This window comes from Leptonychotes weddellii, chromosome 5, assembly GCF_054177405.1.
Source record: "Leptonychotes weddellii isolate Sample4059 chromosome 5, ASM5417740v2, whole genome shotgun sequence".
Classification (NCBI taxonomy): domain Eukaryota; kingdom Metazoa; phylum Chordata; class Mammalia; order Carnivora; family Phocidae; genus Leptonychotes; species Leptonychotes weddellii.
In genome coordinates, this window is record NC_138373.1 from 153,167,003 (window position 1) to 153,188,408 (window position 21,406).

At 57.4% G+C, this 21,406-nt stretch overlaps 2 protein-coding genes and 1 long non-coding RNA gene across 3 annotated transcripts in view; all 3 read right to left on the reverse strand.

Annotated features, from left to right (window-relative positions):
- Positions 1 to 9,617, reverse strand: part of CHADL (chondroadherin like) — a 13,797-nt gene extending 4,180 nt beyond the window's left edge. Inside the window, exons 1-5 of the mRNA XM_081819107.1 lie at positions 5,732 to 9,617; positions 4,095 to 4,263; positions 1,680 to 3,377; positions 977 to 1,143; positions 55 to 259 (exon numbers count right to left, since the gene is read on the reverse strand). Of these exons, the coding sequence (XP_081675233.1) occupies positions 73 to 259; positions 977 to 1,143; positions 1,680 to 3,377; positions 4,095 to 4,263; positions 5,732 to 5,739 (2,229 nt within the window). The 5' untranslated portion in view covers positions 5,740 to 9,617 and the 3' untranslated portion in view covers positions 55 to 72. The remainder of the gene's footprint in view (positions 1 to 54; positions 260 to 976; positions 1,144 to 1,679; positions 3,378 to 4,094; positions 4,264 to 5,731) is intronic.
- LOC145721388 (uncharacterized) overlaps positions 1 to 21,406 on the reverse strand; it is a 185,703-nt gene that overhangs the window by 10,862 nt on the left and 153,435 nt on the right. The window lies entirely within an intron of this gene.
- Positions 13,226 to 21,406, reverse strand: part of RANGAP1 (Ran GTPase activating protein 1) — a 31,429-nt gene continuing 23,248 nt past the window's right edge. The window contains 6 exon segments of the mRNA XM_081819120.1: positions 13,226 to 14,251; positions 16,282 to 16,403; positions 16,642 to 16,730; positions 17,902 to 18,004; positions 20,093 to 20,212; positions 21,132 to 21,384. Of these exon segments, the coding sequence (XP_081675246.1) occupies positions 14,182 to 14,251; positions 16,282 to 16,403; positions 16,642 to 16,730; positions 17,902 to 18,004; positions 20,093 to 20,212; positions 21,132 to 21,384 (757 nt within the window). The 3' untranslated portion in view covers positions 13,226 to 14,181.

The following is a 21,406-nucleotide window of genomic DNA, read 5'->3' on the forward strand; positions in this document are numbered from 1 at the left end:
CTCTGGAACCTGACCCACCCACCGAGGCCTCCCCCCGACCTGCCTCAGGCCAACCTTGTCTGCTGTCCACCGTCATCGTCGTCCCTTCACGCGGGTTCTCCTGGCACCAGACCTGGGGGCAGGCATCCGCTTGGCCTTCCTGGCAGCTCTGCCAGGGCAGGTTTCAAAGATAGCAGTTGCAGCCCTCACCCTCTGGCCATGGGCGCTGGGAGGGGCGGCACAGACGGCCCCCACACGCAGGTTCAGCCCCATGAGCCACCTGAGGAGAGGAGAGAGTTCAGGGACTGAACTCTGAGCCTTCCCGGGGGACGCGAGGAGGTCCTTGGGAACTGGCGGGCAGTGGAGCCTGGTGGGCGAGGGCAGACTCTGGAGGGAATCCCGGCTCAGCCCCTCACCAATTAGGGGACTCAGAATGAGTCACTTCAATTCTCAGATCCCTTCTCTGTAAAAAGGGGATAGTAATAGTAATAAATAGTGACAGAGAGCTCACGGTGCTCCAGACACTGTTCAAATCAATCTATATATGCGAGCTGACAGTGTCATCCTCACGAAGAACCCCCATGAGGTGGACACGGTTCCTTCCAACCCCTTTACAGATGAGGGAATGGCGCAGAGAAGGCATGGGGCCCCAAGTTAGTCGCAGAGCAGGATTGGAGCCCAGCTCTGCTGGATTCCAGGGTTCTTGGTGCTTTCTTATGAAATTAATGAAGTGCCCACAAATATTTATTAGGTCCCACCCCACTAGGCTGTGAGGATTGCATTCCCACGTGATGGGTGAGGGAATCCAGGCCCAGAGAAGTCCACCCCAAGCCCCATGCCCTTCTGGCTCCCTCAGGAACGGCAGCTGGCTCTGGCAGGACCCTCCCCTCCGAAGATGCTCAGCAGGCGCAGCCATGGTGCCCTGGGGAGAGGGTGGGGCTTGACTGAGAGCAGCTGGTGGGTCCCCAGCTGGGGGGGGCCCGGTGAAGGCGCCTACCTGTGCAGCGGGAGCAGCTGACAATCACAATGGAAGGGATTGCCGCTGAGGTCGATAAGCTCCAGCTGGCTGAGATGGGCCAGGGCAGGCATGGCCTGCAGCTGGTTCTTCTGCAGGTGCAGGCTCTGCAGCCAGGGCCCCAGGCCCGAAAAGGCCCTGGGAGAAATCTGCGAGGAGATGCCAAGCCTTGGTGTGAGCTCCTGCCAGGCCCGTCTCACCCCTAGGCCTGGGAGGTAGCCCCATGCTCCCCCAGCAGAAGGGAAGTGGAGATCCCAAGGTGGCCCCCCAAGAAAGGGCAGTGCGGACCCTGGTTGGTCTGATCCCAAAGCGCCTGCCCTTTGCACGTCACCTGGATGCCCAGCTCATGGTTCTTTCTGCTCTGCCCGAACACGCCCCCATAATGGCAGATCCCCTTGGTGGCTCCAGCCCTGCCCTCAAAGTGCACAAGAACCCCATGGACCCACTTCCTCGTTCCTCCGGGCTCTGGCAGCACCCTCCCTGGATGGCCTCTCTGTGTGGCACTGGAGTCCACCTGGTCTGTCTCCACACCTGAGCTCCCTGGGGGCAGGCATAGGGTCTGGCCTATCCCAGGGGCACCCGGCCCAGCCTCAGGCCTAACTGTGGGGGCAGCGGTGTCTGCCCAGTGAGTGCCTGCTGCATGGGGCTCGTGCTGCCTCCCCCACCCTACACTCCAGCCCCGCACCTGCTCCAGGCCACTGCTGTTCAGGAAGAGGTGCTGCAGTGAGCGGCCCACGGGCCGGAAGGCCCCGTCTGGCAGGGTTTGGAGCGGGTTCCCCGAGAGCTGCAGCTCCAGGAGGGCAGGCAGCCCCTCCAAAGCCCCAGTGGGCACCCCTTGCAGCTGGTTCCTGTCCAGGTGCAGCTTCTCCAGCTCGGGCGCTGGGCCTATTGCCCCGGGGGACACTTGTGTGATGCGGTTGCCGCTCAGGTAGAGCCAGCGCAAGGCTGGCAGGCCTGCCAGGTCCCCAGGTCCCAGGCGGTCCACGGCGTTGTTCTGCAGGTGCAGGGAGAAGAGGCTGGGCAGGGCGCGCAGGGCGGCCCCGGGCACGTGCCGGAAGCGGTTGCGCTCCAGGTACAGGTAGCCGAGGCGGGGGGCCCCCTCCAGGGCAGCGGCGCGGAGGCCGGCGAGCTGGTTGTCCGAGAGGTAGAGGTAGATGAGGCTGCCCAGCCCGGCCAGGGCGCCCGCCTCCAGCTCCGTGAGGCCGCAGTGCTGCAGGTGCAGCGACACCAGCCGGCCCAGGCCCGGGAAGGCGGCTCGCGGCACCGAGGGGAAGTGGTTGCGCCTCAGGTCCAGGAGCCGGGTGTCGCCGGGGAAGCCGCGGGGCACGGCCCGCAGGCCCCGGCCCTCGCAGCCGCTGTGCCGGGACTCGGAGGCGCACACGCAGGCCGGCGGGCAGGGCCGGGCTGCCCCGTCCGCCTCGTCGGGGGCGGCAGGGGGCGCGCGGGGCCGCGCGGCCGCCCGCCCCTCTTCCTCCGCCGCCGCCGCCCCGTCCCCGGAGCAGCGCAGGTCGGCGGGCCTCAGGGCGCCCAGGGCCTCCCCTCCGAGGCGCCGCGGGCCCCCGCACGTGCCGTCCGAGCGCACGCGCGCGCGCGCCAGCCACTCGAGCAGCGGCCGGGCCTCGCAGCCGCACCACAGAGGGTTGCCCTGCAGCCGCAGCCGGCGCAGCCGCCCGGGGCCTTGCAGCGGGGGCAGGGCGGCCAGCTGGTTCCCGCGGAGGTCCAGGGTGTGCAGGCGGGGGCAGCGCGCGAAGGCCCTGGCGTCCAGCGCCTGCAGGGCGCCGTGGTCCAGCAGCAGCTCCCGGAGGCCGGGCAGCGCCAGCCCGTCCTCCTCGCCCACGTAGGTGAAGGGGTTGTGGCCCAGCTCGAGGCGGGCCAGGACGCGGGCCTGGGACAGGGCTGGCCCCGGCAGGGCCTGCAGCTCGTTGTGGTGCAGGCTGAGCCGGCGCAGGGCGGGCAGGCCGGCCAGGGCCTCGGGGGCCAGCACGCTGAGCGCGTTGTGGGCCAGCTGCAGCCAGCGCGCGCGCGCCAGCCCCTGGAAGGCCATGGCGGGCAGGTAGACCAGGGCGTTGTGGGCCAGGTTCAGTGTGGCCAGCGCCCCCAGCGCCCCGAACGTGCCCGGCCGCAGCTCCTCCAGCATGTTCCCCTCCAGCTCCAGCCGCTGCAGCGAGCCCAGCCCATCCAGGGCCTCCTGGGGCAGCGAGCTCAGGCGGTTGGAGGCCAGGTTGAGGAGGAGCAGGCGGCCCAGGCCGCGGAAGGCGCCCTCGGCCACCAGCTCCACCTGGCAGTGCCGCAGGTCCAGATGTGTCAGATAAGGCAGATCCTGGAAGGCAGCTGGGGGGATCACCTTCAGCATGTTGCCTTGGAGGTCCAGCCGCTGAGTCAGCTGAGCGGGGAGAGGCAGGGGGAGGCTGAAGAGCGTGAGGACTACAGCCTTTGCACGCGCTGTTCCCTCAGCTGGACACTCCCTCCCCCTCACCTTTTCCTCATTCTCTTCGTCCTGCTCCCCGACACCGCCTCCAGGAAGCCTTCCCCCACTAGCCACCTGGGCACTTTTCACATCGAACTGTCGCTGCCTGTTCACTTTCTCTCTTCCCTCCTAGCCCTTGACTCCACAGAGCAGAGACCATATCTTACTCCAGTACATCCCCTGTTCTCTCTGGTTCTCTCCCACAGGGTTTGTAATTAATTCCATATTTTTTTAAGATTTTTTATTTATTTATCAGAGAGAGAGAGCACAAGCAGGGGGAGGGGCAGAGGAAGAAGCAGGCTCTGTGCTGAGCAGGGAGCCCGATGTGGGGCTCGATCCCAGGACCCTGGGATCACGACCTGAGCCGAAGGCAGACGACACTTCACCGACTGAGCCACCCAGGCGTCCCAATTCAATATTTATCTTATAGGTCACTTACTTGTTCCAATCGCATAGAATTTTAAATAGATTGTCTCCCTAGTGGTGGTTGTTATTCCCATTTTACAGATGTGAAGACTGAGGCTCAGAGAGGAAAGGTGACATGCCAAGGTCTCCCAGCCAGGCAGTGGCAGATCCCCTGGTGCCAACCCAGGCTCCTCCTGCTGTCCTCCCTGCCCCCCTCACCCTGCTGACCTCAGGGATGGCGTCTGGCACCTCCGTGAGGTTCTGGTGCCGACAGGCCACGTGCCGCCCGGGACTGTCGCAAATGCACGTCTGTGGGCAGCGTTGGGCAGCTGTATGCCAAGCTGGGCCCAGTGGCAGCAGCAGCAGAAGCAGCAGCACCAAGGAGACTCTCCGGGGCCTGGGAGAGGGAGGAATGGTCCGTTGTTCACAGGGGCAAGGGTCCCACGCTGTCCACTCACCGAGCCTAGCTCCTGTTTCCGGAGCCCCTGAGATGTCTTCCTTCTTTGGCCCCAGGGAAGGCGTCATTGCTCTGAGCCTCACGACGCTCCATGCAGCAAAGCTTCTATCGTTAGCCTTGTTTAACACTGGGGGAAACTGAGGCTCAGAAAGGCGACCTGGCAAGTCTCCTCGACCGCCTGCCCCTCGGCTCAGGGAGGCCTTGCTGAATGCAAGGATGACCTGAGGGCTCAGCGGGTGTGCCCGGGCTGTGATGAGGCTCCTGGGTCCAGGGGGAGGCCTGGACCTCCCCAGCGTGAGGGTGCCAGAGACAGAAGCAGCCCGTCCCCAGACATGGTTGGAGGGAGCATAGTGGCACCCGCTGTAGGAAGACGGCCTGCAGCCAGAGGGGCACCCAGGCCGGGCCTAAGTGTTTAAGGCCAGGTTCGGGGGACCAGGTGTTACGGGGTCCGAGGGGCTCGAGGAGCCTTACTGGCTGGTCAGAGCCATGCTGGCAGGTGAGCAGGAGGCTTAGGCCTGTCGTCCATCTGATGCCACCCCACCAGCCCGGAACGGGACGGCTGAGGGGATGGTCCCGGGCTCTGCTTTGGGCGGCTCCATCCCCTTCCCCGTCCATCTTCCCCCAGCATATCCATCCATCAGCCAGTGGGACCCCTTCACCTCACAACCGCAACCGCTGCCTGTTGCCTCTTAGGGGTGATTGCTGGCTCCCCCACACTCTGCTCACCACCACCAACCGAAGGCAACCTTCCAAGATATTCCAAGATACAGACGGGCTCTGACACCGCCAACTTGAAGCCCTCCAGCATCTCCCCACTGCCTGACTCCTGATCCCACCTGGATCCGGAGTGCTCCGACTCTCCAGTGTCACCCTTGGCTCCCAGACCAGAAACACACACGACAGAGCTTCCTCCTCGCCGCCCGTGACTCCTAAGTCCCCCGGCTCTTCCTGCTGTTCTCAGCCCGCATCTCGGCCTCTGGGCAGCCCGTGCCAGGCCCTGGGCTGGGCCCCCACCCTCAGCCTCCTCACTGCTCCTCGCCCTCTATTGTTCAGTCTCCTTGAAGTCTCGTCCCCTTGAAGCCCGGGGCTGCTGGCATCCTCCCGAGGCTCAGGGTGGACCGGGGAAGGGGGGCCCGTGGGGACAGACCCCTCAGGGACAAGCGTCCAGGGTTGAGGCCTGCTGAGGTTGAGGACGCGCCCACGGCGGCTCGCTGGAGCATCCACCCTGCCATTCACCACCTTCCTCAGAAACCACTTCGGGGACAGCCTTGGAGAATCTCTCCCCCCAACAGATCCCAGAGCCCCTGTCCCCCAACCTGTCAGAGGCCCAGAGAGGGCCAGGGGCTTGCCTGCAGCCCCTCAGCTTCTGTAGACCCCCCTGGTGCCCTCCCAGGGCCCACACACTCACCCCTCCATGCCGCCTCGCCTCACACTGCCAGTCCAGCCTGGATGCGGCGGGAGCCCCCCTGTCGGGCCCGCAGGCCTGGCAGCCGGGACGGGGCTGAATAGGAGGCATTGTGGGCAGCCCAGCCCAAGACTGAGGTGAAGGAGGGGCGGGCAGGGGCGGGAGTGTGGCTGGAGTTACAGGGCCTCCTGCCCGGCGCCGGCTCAGGGCTCAGGATCGCGGGCCAGGCCTGAGAGCCCAGCCTGGACAGCTGGGTCCCAGGCTGGCTGGCAGGGAGGGGCGTCTCGGGGCCAGCCTGTGGGTCCCAGACCTGGGCTCCCTCCCAGCTGTGGGCTGTCGGGCAGTATTAGTAACTAGCTCACGGGGTTGCTGTGGGGGCCCAGGAAGGCACCTGGAACATAGTAGGTGCTCGAGCATGGTTCACTCTGTCCTGTTTATTATACATTTACATACATTGTTTAACACTGTACAAATGATATTCTGCAATTTTTTTTAGTTTTATTTTTTTTAAGCCTTTATTTATTTGTCAGAGAGAGAGAAGAGAGAAAGCAAGCACAAGCAGGGGGAGCTGCAGGCAGAGGGAGAGGGGGAAGCACGCTCCCTGCTGAGCAGGGAGCCCGATGTGGGGCTCGATCCTAGGACCCTGGGACCGTGACCTGAGCCGAAGGCAGACGCTTAACAACTGAGCCACCCAGGCGCCCCTGCAATTTTTTTTTTCCACTCAACATCAAATGATCGAGTGATCCTGGCTGATTCTTCTTAGTCATGTTCATTTTAACGGCTGTGTAATATTCCATTGTGTACAGGTGGCAACTCTACTTATCCATTAATCTTGGGAGATTTGGGTTGCCTCTTTTTTTTTTTTGCTTCCAAAATTTTATTACAAATAATATTGCAAAACAACATCCAAATACTTATCTTCCTGGGCACATGTGCATTTAGTAAAAAATGCAACAGGGGCACCTGGGTGGGTCAGTCAGTTAAAACCTCTGACTCTTAGCTCAGGTCTTGATCTCAGGGTCATGAGTTCAAGCCCTGCCTTGGGCTCCACGCTGGGCATGGAGCCTACTTAAACAAAACAAAACAAAAAAAAAATTTTTTTAATGCAACAGTTCATGTAAACCATAGCAAACTTATATACATCCTGTGATTGTTCAGATCCATGTTGCTGGTGGATTTGCATCTGTTGTTATTCAGTTTGCGTGGATCTTTTTTTTTTTTAAACCAGAAATAGTGCCGGACCACAGGCTTGTGCTTTATTTCACTCAGCAATTTCATGTCAGTGGCATCACAGAGTGTGCACTCTTCGGTTTTTTTCCATTCAACATTATGTTTGAGCTTCATCTGTGATGCATATTTTTAAAATTTGCTTAATTTTTATATAGCATTTCAGCACTCCATTCCATAAATATCCCACAGCAGTGGCATGGGTTGGGGGTGGAGACCAGAGGGCCATCTGCCCCAGATGCAGGCAACAAGGGGGTGTGCAGTTGGTAGGGAATTTAAATGCAAGGGGACCCAGTTGGTTTGCTTTTTATTGTCATCACGTGCTGGTGATTCTAAACACCGCTGATGCTAAAATATTCCTCCCTGCTTGGGTGGACCGTTCTCACCTCCGCTTTCTTGGTACCACATGGTGCAATTAATCCATTCCACTCTTTTTCTTTTTTTTTTTTATTTGACAGAGAGAGACACAGCGAGAGAGGGAACACAAGCAGGGGGAGTGGGAGAAGGAGAAGCAGGCTTCCCGCCGAGCAGTGAGCCCGATGCGGGGCTCGATCCCAGGACCCCAGGATCATGACCTGAGCCGAAGGCAGACGCTTAACAACTGAGCCACCCAGGCGCCCCCCCATTCCACTCTTGATGGACATTTGGGTTGTTTCCAGGCCGGGGCTATTATGAAGAGGGCTGCTTACGACATTTGCACGTTTTTTGTTTTCTTTTTAAAGATTTTATTTGAGAGAGAGCGAGAGGGAGTCAGCGCGCACGAGCAGGGGGAGGGGGCAGAGGGAGAAGCAGGCTCTCTGCTGAGCAGGGAGCCTGATGTGGGGCTCGATTCCAGGACCCTGGGATCATGACCTGAGCCGAAGGCAGATGCTTAACCAACTGAGCCACCCGGGCGCCCCTGTTTGCACGTCTTTTGGAGAACATAGCACAACCCATCTCTGTCGGGGTAGACCTATGGGTGGAACTGCTGGCCATAGAATGTGCTTATTTTCAGCTTCAATGGATATTGCCAAACAGTTTGTCTGAGTGTTTGTACCAAATTACACTTTCCCCAGCAGTGTGGGAGCTCCATTGCTCCATTCTCACCAATGCTTGGTATCAACGGTTTTGCACTTTTGCCATTCTAATAATAATAAACTCTTTAAAAAAAATAAGCATCTTTTCATATGCTTTTTGTGAAGTCCGCATTTGAACATTTTTGTTCATTTTTCTAATGAGTTGATTTTATTTTTAAGTAATCTCTACACCTAATGGGGGGCTCGAACTCAGGACCCCAAGACCAAGAGTGGCATGCTCTACCGACTGAGCCAGCCAGGCGCCCCTACGATGCCTTTTTTTTTTTTTTTTAAGATTTATTTTAGAGAGAGAGCGAGTGAATGAGAGCAGGAGCAGGAGGGGGAGAGGGAGAGGGAGAGAGAATCTCAAGCCAACTCCATACTGAGCGCAGAGTCCAATGCGGGGCTCGATCTCAGGACCCTGAGATCATGATCTGATCAGACACCAAGAGTCAGACGCTTAACCAACTGTGCCACCCAGATGCCCCCCATGAGACCTTTTGATAAACAAAATCCTGTTCTCACTGCTACACAGTATCCATTGTGTCAATACCCTATAATGGCAAACTAAGGAAGGTCTTTAGGATATTCACCGACACACGATCTCCTGAAAGATCAGTAGTTTTGGCTTTTACATTTAGGATTTTTTAAGTTGTGCTAAAATGTACATTACATAAGATTTACAATCTTAACCCTGTAAGTGTACAATTTCGTGGCATTCAGTGCATTCACATTGCTGTGCAAACCATTACCACAATCCATTTCCAGAACCTTGTTGTCATCCCAAACAAAAATTTTACACCCAAGACACAGTAACTCTCCTGTCTTCACCCAGCCCCTAGTAACCTCTCTTCGAGCTACCTCTTATCTGTGCAATCACACACTACTTGTCCTTTTATGTCTGGCTTTCACTGAGCACAGTGCTTCAAGGTTCATCCATGTTGTAGCATGTGTCCGAAGTTCATTCCTTTTTATGAATGAACAGTACTCCACTGTGTGTGTGTGTATTTTTAAAGATTTATTTATATTTATTTTAGTGAGAGAGAGAAAGCAGGGGGTTGGGCAGAGGGAGAGGGAGAGAGAGAAACTCAAGCAGACTCCCTGCTGAGTGTGGAGCCCAACACAGGGCTCGATCTCATGACCCTGAGATGAGATCTGAGCTGAAACCAAGAGTTGGATGCTCAACCGACTGCGCCACCCCGAATATGTATATTGATCACATTTCATCTGTTCACCTATTAACAGACACTAGGCTGCTTGCACCTCTTGGCTCTTGTAAAGCTGCTGTGCACATGGACATACAGGTATTTGCTGGGGTCCCTCCATTCCCTTCTTTTGGGTTCACACGCACCAGAAGTGGGAGTGCAGGCAGTTGGAAGCCCCCTTTTCTCCACCTTGTCTCATTCTCTTCCCTCTGTCTCCTCCCAGAGGCAACCACTTTCCCGAGGTAGTATAACTTCACTATAATATATGGCATTAACAATTTTAAACTATCAACTGTACATACTGCTTTGCAAACTTGTTTTTTTCACTCAACATTTTCAAGGTTTATTCACATGAATGAAGACAGCTCCTGCATCTCCTGTATTCACTTTAACGGCTGCATTTAAAAAAAAAATTTTTTTAGGGGCACCTGGGTGGCTCAGTCAGTTAAGTGTCTGCCTTCGGCTCAGGTCATGATCCCAGGGTCCTGGGATCGAGCCCCGCATCGGGCTCCCTGCTTAGCAGGGAGTTTGCTTCTCCCTCTCCCCTGCTGCTGTCCTCTCTCTCTCCCTCCTCTCAAATAAATGAATAAAACCTTTATAAGCTTTTAAGTAATCTCTACACCCAACCTGGGGCTCAAACTCACAACCCTGAGATCAAGAGTCACATGCTCTTGGGACTGAGCCAGCCGGGAGCTCTGTAACTGTGGCATATTATCTCACTGCATGAGGCACACGCTGTAATTAACTGTTTTTTTTTTCCGAAGGACATTGAGGTTATTAATTTTCTGGACTTTTCCATGAAACTGCCCTTGTAACTTGTCACCTTGTGCACGTGTACAACGGTTTCTCTAGGGTAGATCCTTAGAAATGGAATTTGGGGTCACAGGCTACACATATCTTCACCTGAGTACCTGCCAGATTGCTCTCTGAGGTGGTTTTATTAGTCTGATATCCCCCTAACATGTGGAATGTAAGAGATTCAGCTCTTTCCTGGGGTCATGACCTCTCAATGACATCCGCCAGTCTGGTCCAAAATGGCGTCTCTGTGGCTTCATTTTGCATTTCCTTGATTTCCAGTAAAGGGGAACATAATTTTTGCTTCTCAGGTTGCATCCTCTGTGAACTGCCTGTTCATATCCTTTGCCCATTTTCAATTGGATGTACTATTCTCAACACTAATCCTCATGCAACATATGTGGCAGTCTTCTTGTATTTTATCACCTTGCCAATTCTTAGGGTGTTTTGGTCATTGTTTTTCACTTTTTGACAGTAGCAAATTTCCTTATGCCTGTGCTTTTGTGATGTCCAACAATGCTCTTGTATTTTAACCTTTTTTTTTTTTTTTTTAAGATTTTATTTATTTATTTGACAGAGAGAAACACAGCGAGAGAGGGAACACAAGCAGGGGGAGTGGGAGAGGGAGAAGCAGGCTTCCCGCCGAGCAGGGAGCCCGATGCGGGGCTCCATCCCAGGACCCTGGGATCATGACCCGAGCTGAAGGCAGACGCTTAACAACTGAGCCACCCAGGCGCCCCCGCACTGCCGATTTCTTTTTTAAAGATTTTATTTATTTATTTGACAGAGAGAGACACAGCAAGAGAGGGAACACAAGCAGGGGGAGTGGGAGAGGGAGAAGCAGGCTTCCCGCCGAGCAGGGAGCCCGATGCGGGGCTCGATCCCAGGACCCGGAATCACGACCCCAACCGAAGGCAGGCGCTTAACGACTGAGCCACCCAGGCGCCTCTTTAACCTTCTTTTTTAAAAAAATACATGGTTTTGTTGGTTTTTTTTTAAAATGGCTCTTAGGTGGATGGATCTGGTTCACTTTGAACGTTTGGTGGATGGCTGTGGTCTAACTGTCCTTCCACCCCATCCTGTCCCCTGCTTTCCCCAGACTAACTCCTATCTTGAACGCTGGGTTTACCACATACATGCGTATACCTAAACACAGTTGCTTTTGACCCCATGGTATGGTACTGAGATTTTCTTCACTCGGCATCCTTCCTGATTCATCCACACGATGCATGTAGCCAGGGTTGATGCGTTTTCATGGTTGTGTGACGTTACACTGTATAGCTTTGCATCTGATCCACTTTCCTGATATTGGCCTGAGTCGTTTCCAGGTTCCTAGGATCAGGAAATGTTGCTTGGGAGTGCCTTTGGCCATGCTTCCTGGGGGCTTCAGAATGGAATTATTGCTGGTTTAGCCCCAAGCCCATGGCCGGACTCCCTTTAGTGAGAACAGCCTGGTGCTGAGCAGGCCTTAAGTACTTGGGGGTAACATGCCGTCTAGGCCGAGGCATCTCTCATCTTGCAGACCCCAAGTCATGGCCCTCAGAGACATGAAGCCTGTGTAATCCCAGGGTTGGCTGTAGTTCTTGGGAGCGTTTGAGTCCGGGGAAGTTCCAAAAGCTACATAGCTCTCAGTAAGCAGCTGAGTTAGAGGCTGAGCCTCAGGCCCTTCCCTGCACCTGCAGCTGGTCAGGAGTTCTGAACTCTGAACGGGTCCGAAGGCCTGAGTAGGGGCCAGGGCCTATACCCCTGAGACCAACAGGACCCTCCACAGTGTGCGGGTCCGAGGAGCCTGGCAGTGCTGGCCTGCTGCAAGGTTAAATGAGATCGTGGTGCACGTCTCAGTCTGAACTGAAGCTTGCGCCTTCATAACCTAGGAGGCCACAGGTGCCAGCACCAGGCAGCCTGGAAGGAAGAGCCAGGCCAGAGAACCTTGAGCAGGCCCCTAACTCAGCCCTGAGCCTCAGCTTCTCCATCTGTTAAATTATCACCTGTGACAAGTTCTACTTGAACCTCCAGACTCAGCGCTTACATCCCTTTTATTTTAAAATCTATTTGAGAAAGAGCACGTGCGCAGGAGGAGGGGGAGGGGTAGAGAACGAGGGAGAGGGAATCTCAAGCACACTCCCTGCTGAGCGCAGAGCCCGACGTGGGGCTTGATCTCACGATCCTGAGATCATGACCTGAGCCGAAATCAAGAGTCGGATGCTTAACTAAGCCACCCAGGCGTCCCTTGCACCCCTAACTCTTGAAGACTTCCCTGACCTCACTGCCCACTGTCCCTTACACTAGGCCATGACTGTTAGTCTCCTGCACCAGACTGGGAGCCCCCCAAAAGCTGTGCCTGTGGCCCAGAGCTCAAAACAGGGCCTGGCGAAGGGGTGGGGGTTGGAGTTGGTCAGACCTCCACTTGCCTTCTGCCATATCACCTCACATGGGGGGTAGGGGGGCAAGGCATGGGCATCTCTTCTGCCACCTGGCCAAGACAGATGGTGCCTGTTCCTGAGTGGTCCATAGCCAGTAAGGAAACGCTGCCCCCTAAGAAAGCCTGGAGGGACCACTTCAATTCTGTAGGAGACACGGGCTCCCCAAGTGTGCCTGCTGTCTAAGGTAGGCAGTAAGGAGGGTCTGCTTAGCTGTCCTCACACCACATGTGGCAAAGGGAAGGAAGGACCCCAGGCAAGGTGCCCTCCACTCCAGGCCCTGTGGCCAGATACCCTGTGGTGGCTTCCCAGCTGAGCTCAACCCTGTGAAGTGACCTTGCTAGCCAGACCCGGGGGGTTCCTGACTGTGCAGCCAGAGGGGCTCGCGGCAAAATCCAGACAGTGTCCGGCTTCGCCAGGTCCATTAATGGAGCGATGCGGGGGCTAGAGGAACTGCAGCCCAAAGCCTAGGTGAAGGGTAAGATGAGGCTGGACAGATGAAACAGGCCTAACCCAGGCCCCTCGGTGCCCAGAGGAGGAGATCCTTCCGCCCACCCCCCCGACCCCCAGGAGTCGCGGCCCACTCCTGGGCACGAACCGCCCAGCTGCTCAAGGACAGCTGGTGTGTCCACACGCATCTGGGCCTGGGCAAGAGTGGCTGCCCCGTGGGACGACACGAGATTGGCGCAGGGGCTCTTCTGCGGACGGACAAGCCCGTACAGATCAAGGTGGGACTCCAGGTACTAAGCCCCAAGAACTGCCCACTTAAGGTGAAAAATCTCTCAGTCCCCACGCTTGCCACACATGACTTTATTTGTGAAGCCCCGGGCACAGCCCAGACACACAAAGAGCACAAAGGGGAAAGCACAGAGCGTGGGGGGGCGGGGGGGGGGGCGGGGGGGCAGCTCCAGCGCAGTCCCCACCCTGTCCCGATCCTTTAAGAGCGTCCTGAGCTCAGTTCAGGCTCCGCGGGCCCTGCCCCTGCCCCCTGGGCCGGAGAACAGGTTTGGGCCTGCCAAAGAGCCCCCCTCCAGCTTGGCCCCCAGGCCAGTCACAGACTTCTCAGCAGCAAGGGGCAGGCCCCATGGGTCTGGAGCCAGCACCATCTGCCACTGGCTTTTCTTCCTGTCCATACGGCCTGGGAACCAGGGTCTTGCCCTCTGCTGACTGCCCCATGGCCCCACCCCCGTAGCAGGCCCTGTCCTTCAGGCCGTAGAGGTCAGCCCAGCAGGGATGGATAGCGGGGATGGCAGTGGCTAGAGGCCTAGGGCTTAGTGACAGGAGGCAAAGTCAGCCACTAGGTGAGCAGCCCCAGGCAGGGCGGGAAACTCAGCCCAGCTGCAACACAGAGGGAGGGGACGGCAGACAGACCAACTCCCCAGGCTTTGGGGCAGCCCAGAAGAGTGGGGAAGGCAAGGTGGGAGGGGACAGCCACCAGGGCCTCGAGCTGGAGGCATGGAGCAGCAGAGCGCCCTCAGATGGCAATGAGTTTAATGGCAGAGCAGCTTGCAGCCCTCTCAGGGGGGCCAGCTCCCCTCCAGTGGGACCAGGGCCAGTCCAGCAGGGAGACCTTAAAACCCCAGCCCTGACAGGAAGCGCACACCTGCACACGCACCACACCGACACGCACACTCGGGGACCGACACGACACAAGCGACGAAGACCCTCCCTGCCTCTGGCCAGAGTCCTTCATCCGAGTCCCTTCCCAAGTCACTGGTCCAGGCCAGGGGGTGGGGGGGCCGGCTTCGCATCTAGACCTTGTACAGAGTCTGTAGCAGGTTGTGACGGGCAAAGGAGCAGGACTCCAGGGCACCATTAGGCCTGTGAGGAAAGAACAGTCAGTGTGGGGGGGTACACCACACAGCCCAGGGCCAGGGACTGCAGGCTGCAGCAGGGGCCCTTTCCCCACTATTGGGGGGCGGGGGGGCGTGGGTTTCTGAGGCTGACGGCTCTGGGAGGGAGAGGTTAGGAGCCCGCCTTCCGTACACCGCAGGGTGAGGCGTGTGTGAAGCTCAGAGGGGCAGCAATGCACCCAAGGCCACACGGCCCGGAGCTGGCCGGAATGCAGGGCCGAGCAGCCAGGAACCCAGGCCCCTGCTCTCCACCCAGCAGCCTGTGTGAGGGCCCTTCCAGGGGACACAGGGGCCACAGCGTCCTCACAGGCACTGGAATCCCACCCGGGCCCTCAGAGATGATGGGTTGGCCATTGTCACCATCAAGATCATGAATCTCACTACAGATGAAGAAAGGACGCTGGGTGAGTGTGGGGTGTGGCCAGGGTCTGCAGCCCACAGACACTGACCTGGTCTAGGATCGCCCTGGGATCCTAGACCACTGGGCCAGGAGTTGAGGGAGGGGGAATGTGCCTGTCACTCTGTGGTCACTCAGTCGCCTCAAAGGAGGCCTAAGGCACAGCTTTTACCAATCCCCCTCTTTTAAAGTAGAACACACTGAGGCCTGAGCTGGGGGCGGGCAAGCGGCTGCGAGGAGGCAGCCTGCCCCTGACCAACAAGGGCAAGGGTGAGGGTTTCTTCTTGTGGGTCCACGCCCAGCCCAAGGGCAACAGAAAGGTAAAGGGAACAATTCTGACTAGAGTCCAAAGAAGACAAAAGGAGCCGGGCTTTGTCCGGGGTGGCAGGCAGGGGCTGGGGCCATCATGTGGAGATGTTCCAGGGAGCTAAGCCCTGGGGTCAAGTCCCCTACTGTGTGGGAACAGGCACAGGGAGAGTGCACCTTGTGGGGAGGCAGGGCCATGAGCTCTGCGGCCAGGGTGAGGGCTTGCCCTGGACTCTGGCAGAGGGGCCAAGCACTCAGCTCTTCACCCAACGTGGGGCTTGAACTCATGACCCCAAGATCGAGAGTCGCAGGCTCCACCGACTGAGCCAGCCAGGGGCCCCACAGCTCAACTTTTCACAAGGGCCAGTCTAGCTGCAGCAGAAGGGGTGGCGTGGGCCACGGCGGCAGTGGGGGCCAGGTGTGGTGGCAGGCAGGTGGGCAGACATGCGAGAGCACGAGGCCCAAGGAGCACATGGGACCGCAAGACGTCGTGGTGGCAAAGAGGCCGTGGCGCCAACAGTCCCGGAAGCTGGCCGGAGATCCTCACCACGCCGAGCCAGACTACCCCACATCACTTGTTCACGTCCCCCGAGGCAAGGGCTATGTCCTCTCTCCTTGCCCCATTCCCACTTTCCCCCAAGGCACTGGATTCACAGGAAGTGTGGATGGTCACAGACACCAGAGACAACCTCATGCAACAGCTTGGTGGGGCAGATAGGGAGACTGAGGCCTGAGAAAGGCCAGGAGTCGGCTGGGGCCACAGAGGACCTCAGTGAGGACAGGGGACGAGCCTTCCGACCCATCCCTCGTAGGCGCTGGGGTCTGAAGGCTCCTTGCTACCCAACTGTGGCCACTGCCCCACCATGGCCCAGGACGAGGCCAAGGTTTCCAGGTCTCTGAGCATCTGGCATCCACAGGGGAGGGGCCTGTGGCTGCGGCAGGCGGGAGTGACAGGCCCCTCTGGCCTCAGCCCTGTGGCTGAGGAAACGGACACAGAACTGCTCCCAGAGACATCACTGAGGACAGGACCCTGGTCAGCACTGTGGGCAAACCCCTGAACTATCCAGCGCTGCTTCATCAGGAAATGGGGGCCGTTCCATGTCCTGTTTCTCTCAGGAAAAGACACTGTTCCTGAGCCCCACATCCTCAGCCTGGCACAGCGGAGGAGAGACTCAAATACGGACGCTTGAGAGCCCCTCACAAGCCTGAACGAGCAGCCCAGGGAAGCCTCCACGGACTAGGGGTCTGCATCCATGGGACCCGGCTGCTACGTGAGCTGACGAGGGCACACTCACTTGGTCATGAACGCCAGCAGCAGGGGTGCAAGGGCCTTGGGGAAGTAGTCCTGCTGCACCATGTGGTTCAACACCATCAGAGGGCCGTACAAGTTGGCAATGGCCTTGATCTTGTCTTCACTCTGTGAAGGGAACACACAGCACCAGGCAGGGTGAGCTACAAGGTCCCCTGGGGTGGGAAGCCCTAGGTCTCCAGCACCCAGCCCCGGCTCCGAGATCCCCATGGTCGAGGTCAAGCTGAACCCCATCATGAAGGGAAGCTGCTTAAGCAGACCCGGGCACCAGCAGGACTCAGGTGTGGGCCGGGGTGGGTGTGGCCCGAACTGCCCCTGGTTCCCCCCTGCACCCCCGTAGCCTCACCTTGAGCAGACCCATGTGGACGAGGAGCCGGGTAAGGAAGGCATTGGAGTTGAAGGAGGGTGAGCTAAAGGCCTTCTTCATCAAGGCATCTGCAAGGGAGAAGCGGCCATGGGGCAGGGAGTCCGCTGCAACAGACGGCTGCTCACCAGCCGAGGGCACGCGGCCCTGGCACACGCAGGCTGCGACCTGCCTTCTGCCCCAGTCAGGTGAACACAGGGCGGCAGCCGGCGGTCCCACATCCCAGACTGAGGGGACAGCCAGCACCAAGGGAAAGCTCAACCTGCTCAAGCTGTGACACCTTGCCCTTCTGGTCCTGACCTCAATGAGAAGGGGCTTGGGGACCTTGCACAACCCGCGAGGAAGATCATCCCGGGGGAGGTTTCAGCCACTGTGGAGGCAAGGGGGGGATGAGCAGAGAAGGGAGGGAAAGGAGGGGCGGGGGGGTCTACCGGCACTGTGTGGGTACCTGCTTCTAGGCTAGGCTGTTCAGGAAAACAGAATTCAGGTAACTTGCTCTCATCAATGCCCACGGGGCTGGGACCTCAGGGAGCTGACTTAGGGCTCCACCCCGGCCTCGCTCCCCACCGGCCCTCCTGCCTCCATGCTGCCCACAGCGCACCAATCCAGGACGAAGTGCTGCCCGGACCTCCACCCCTCTCTGCCCTTTCCCTCATGCCGAGCCCTTCCTCCCCTCCCTGCCTGACCAAGCCTGGCCCACACGGCGGGGCTCAGACACGCATGCTCAAGGTGGGAGGTGACAGGTGCCACAATGGAGGCGGTGGAGGGAACGGGGTAGCGAGGGAGGGTGGCGGCAGGACAAGAGATCTCGGGAAGCCCTGGGAACGCTATCGGGAGAGCAGGCATCCTCCAGGCTTCCAGGTGGAGGGACGGTGTGCACAGGCCCACAGATGAGGACAAAAGCTCAGTTCTCAGGACCTCTCCTGAGAGGACCGTCCCCATAAGGGCCTTGGGGCTGTGACTATCTGGTCTTCCTATGGCAGATGCCACCTGGATGAGGTCTAACTAGACATAACTCTATGCCTTTGAAAAGGCCTCAGTGTCCCCATCTGCAAAAAATAAGAGAGGAGAGCAGCCAGCCTACTCCATAGCAAGAACCCAACAGAACAGGCAGGAGGGGCTGGAGAGTGGTACATACATTAGTGCTGGGACAAGGGGCTCCAGGGACTATAAATGTCCCTGAGCCCTGAGGCAGCAAGGAGGCAGAGCCAGCCACGGCCCACCCACCCCACCCAGTGTTACCTACTGCATCCTGCACGGCTGTCCTCACTGTGGCTTCGTCCTTAAACACAGAGGACACCTTCAGGAAGGCAGAGACCACCTTTTCTGGGTCGGATGTGTCAGTCTGAGGACACAAAAGACAATGGCAGGTCACAGGGGCCGGAGCCCCAGTGAAGATGCGCCTGCACTCTGCTGCTGGCTGGAAGAGGCCTGTCTCGCCAAGGCCCCTGGTGGGCAAGGATGGGTCCTGCCTCACCCCACGCTGTCCCCCTGGAGCTAGGCATGGGCCTGGCCCACTGCGGTACGTAATCCATACAGAGTGAGTGAGTCAGCATTAACCACGGTTATTCCCGTGACCCAGCGATCCCCCCCCTTTTTTTTAAGATTTTATTTATTTATTTATTTATTTATTTATTAGACAGAGAGAGAGAGAGACAGCGAGAGAGGGAACACAAACAGGGGGAGTGGGAGAGGGAGAAGCAGGCTCCCCGCTGAGCAGGGAGCCCGATGCGGGGCTCGATCCCAGGACCCTGGGATCGTGACCTGAGCTGAAGGCAGACGCTTAATGACTGAGCCACCCAGGCGCCCCAGCGATCCCCTTCTTGTAATCTAACCTGAACAAATAATCCAGAGTACAGACAACGTTCACATGCAAGGAAGTTTAACTTCACCGAGGTGGAGACAAGGGGAAACAATGCAAGTGTCCAAACACAGTGTGCTGCCCAAGTGCGACCTCCACTCACGGGGATGGAAGGCACAACAGTTTTGCTAATACAGGAGATGACAAATGGTATTACAGGAAAAAGTGGGCCTTTCATCTCCTGTATCACGGTAAGGAAAAAAAAGAACGCAGATAAAACATAAAAAGGACATCAGCCAAAAGGCCAAGCCAGCTCTGAGAACGGGCCCATTTAATTTCTCTATATTTATCACTTAGGCTCATCGAAACTATTTTCTCATCTGTAACACAGGGTAACGGGGTCTACATGGCGGGTTGCCAGAAGGCTTAAATACCAGAACCATGTCCGAATACCCGGGACAGTGCCTGGCAGACAGGAGGCGCCTGCCAGCCGCCTCGGAACGAACTGGTGAGTAAGCAAACAAGCGAGGCTGGAGCAAGGGCACGGTAGGCATGTGGCCTCTGTGGGAGCTCTGGGCAGGACAGGTGTTCTAGAACAGCAGGTCCTGCAGAACCTGGGTGGGGAGCCTAGATGTGTGCACATGAGAGGGTCCTGGGAAAACTCCCTAACTCCCTAGGTGTCACTGAGTTGGCACGCCTGCCTGTCCGGTGGTCCACACACGTCCCCCGTGGCACGTCATCTGCAACCTCCGGAGGCTGACAGATACCTGGGTCACACTCACTCATGTGTCTGTGGATTTAAAAAACAAACGTCTAGGGGGGACTGGGTGGCTCAGTCGTTAAGCATCTGCCTTCGCCTCAAGGTCATGGTCCCAGGGTCCTGGGATCGAGCCCCGCATCGGGCTCCCTGCTCAGCCGGGAGCCTGCTTCCCCCTCTCCCGCTCCCCCTGCTTGGGTTCCCTCTCTCGCTGTGTCTCTTTCTGTCAAATAAATAAAATCTTTAAAAAAAACTAAAAAACAAACATCTAGGTATTTATCCAGAGAATACAAACATAGTGATCCGAAGGGGCCCCTGCACCCCAGCGTTTACAGCAGCAAGGTCCACAAAAGCCGAACTATGCAAACAGCACAGATGTCCATCAACAAAGGATAATGTGGAAATATACAAATGGAATACTACTCAGCCATCAAAAAATGAAATCTTAGCATTTGCAATGACGTGGATGGAACTAGAGAATATTTTGCTAAACGAAATAAGTCAGAGAAAAACAAATACATGATTTCACTCTTACGTGGAATTTAAGAAACAAAACAGATGAACACAGGGGAAGTGCGGGACAAATAAGATGAAAACAGAGAGAGAGACAAACCATAAGAGACTCTTAACTACCGGGAACAAACTGAGGGCTGCTGGAGTCAGGTTGGTGGGGGGACTGGGCTAACTGGGGGACGGGCATTAAGGAGGCCACTTGATGGAATGAACACTGGGTGTTAAGTGCAACTGATGAATCACTAAATTCCACCCCGACACGAAAACACACACAAACACCGGGCAGCCCCCACTCCCACTGACAGCGTCCCCTCCCAATCCGAGGCACGCAGGGGCCTGGAGTTGGCAGCGCTGTTACCCACCTGCTGGGCTATCAGCACGGGGCTCTTGGGCCCAAGGCGCAGCAGCTTCTCTGGAGAGGGGAAAGCCAGGAACGTGGAGACGTCTGCAGGAGGCGGGGCGGACAACACGGGGGCTGGCTCCTGAGGGACAGGGGGCACAGGTGGCTCTGGAGAAGTCCAAACCCAGACTCCTCATGCAGAACATGCACCCCTCACTCCAGGCGGCCAAGGTTCAGAGTCTGGTCTCCCTCCGGTTCACGGGGCAGTCCCCCAAAGGGTGAGGGGCCCGCAGATGCTGCCCTGGCTGGCTCCTAGTGCAGGAGCCTCTGGGGAGGGGGCAAGCCACCTCCTTAGGCCAAGTGGCTCCTCCCCAGAACACACGATGTCCCAGAAATGACGCAGGAGGTGCGTGAGGGCTAAAGGGGACCCCACCAGGAGCCTGAGTCTAGCCGGGGGAAGCAATGCCAGCGAGCACCAGCGGCGCCCACACAACTGAAACAGGAGTGCCCAGCCACTTGTTGAAATGCTTTCCTAAACTGGGAAAAAACTGAAATTCAACATGAGCGTGGGGAACCTTGTCCAACCCGTAGTTCTCCAGAAGCTCTGAGTCTAAGGGGAACAGACCCGGGCGTCCTGACAACACCAGCCTCTTAGTGAAGCAAGGGGACACCAAGTGTCCCGGGTAGGCCACGGTCTCCAGAACGGGGGGCTGTCCCTACGGGTCACCAAGATGGGTCGGAAAAGAATTTCCATTTATGCTGATTTTTCACCCTATTCTTGCAGAGATATTTACACGTGTTTCATAATGAACAGTGCAGCGGCATGATACATGCCTTAGTCCTGTCACGATGCACAAATGAATAAACACACCTGGGCTGAGGTACAAATACAGCCACACTGGCAAGATTTTCTTCTTCCACTTACAGGAGTGTGCATTCAAGGACAGTTTGCACCCAAGGTACTTAAGCGGATCCCACACCTACTACCCGCCGTGAACATGGCTCAGGATTTCACATTCGAGGGCCAGGGCTCTGATCCTGGCAAACGACAGGGAACTCACTCCACTGTTTGGGTCCAGAATCTTCCTCGATGCTGTGGACTGCTCTCCTGGCCCTTGCTGTGCCTCTTCCTCCTCCTCCTCCTCTTCCTCCTCTTCCTCCTCCTCTTCTTCCTCCTCCTCTTCTTCTCCTTCCTCTTCCTCCTCCTCTTCCTCCTCCTCATCATCCTCGCCCTCATCATCACTGCAGAGGGGAATTGGCTAAAGCAGACCCTCCCTGCCCAGCGGCCTATGTGGGCTCCAAGGCCTGGCAACACAAACCCATAGACCCCAGGCAG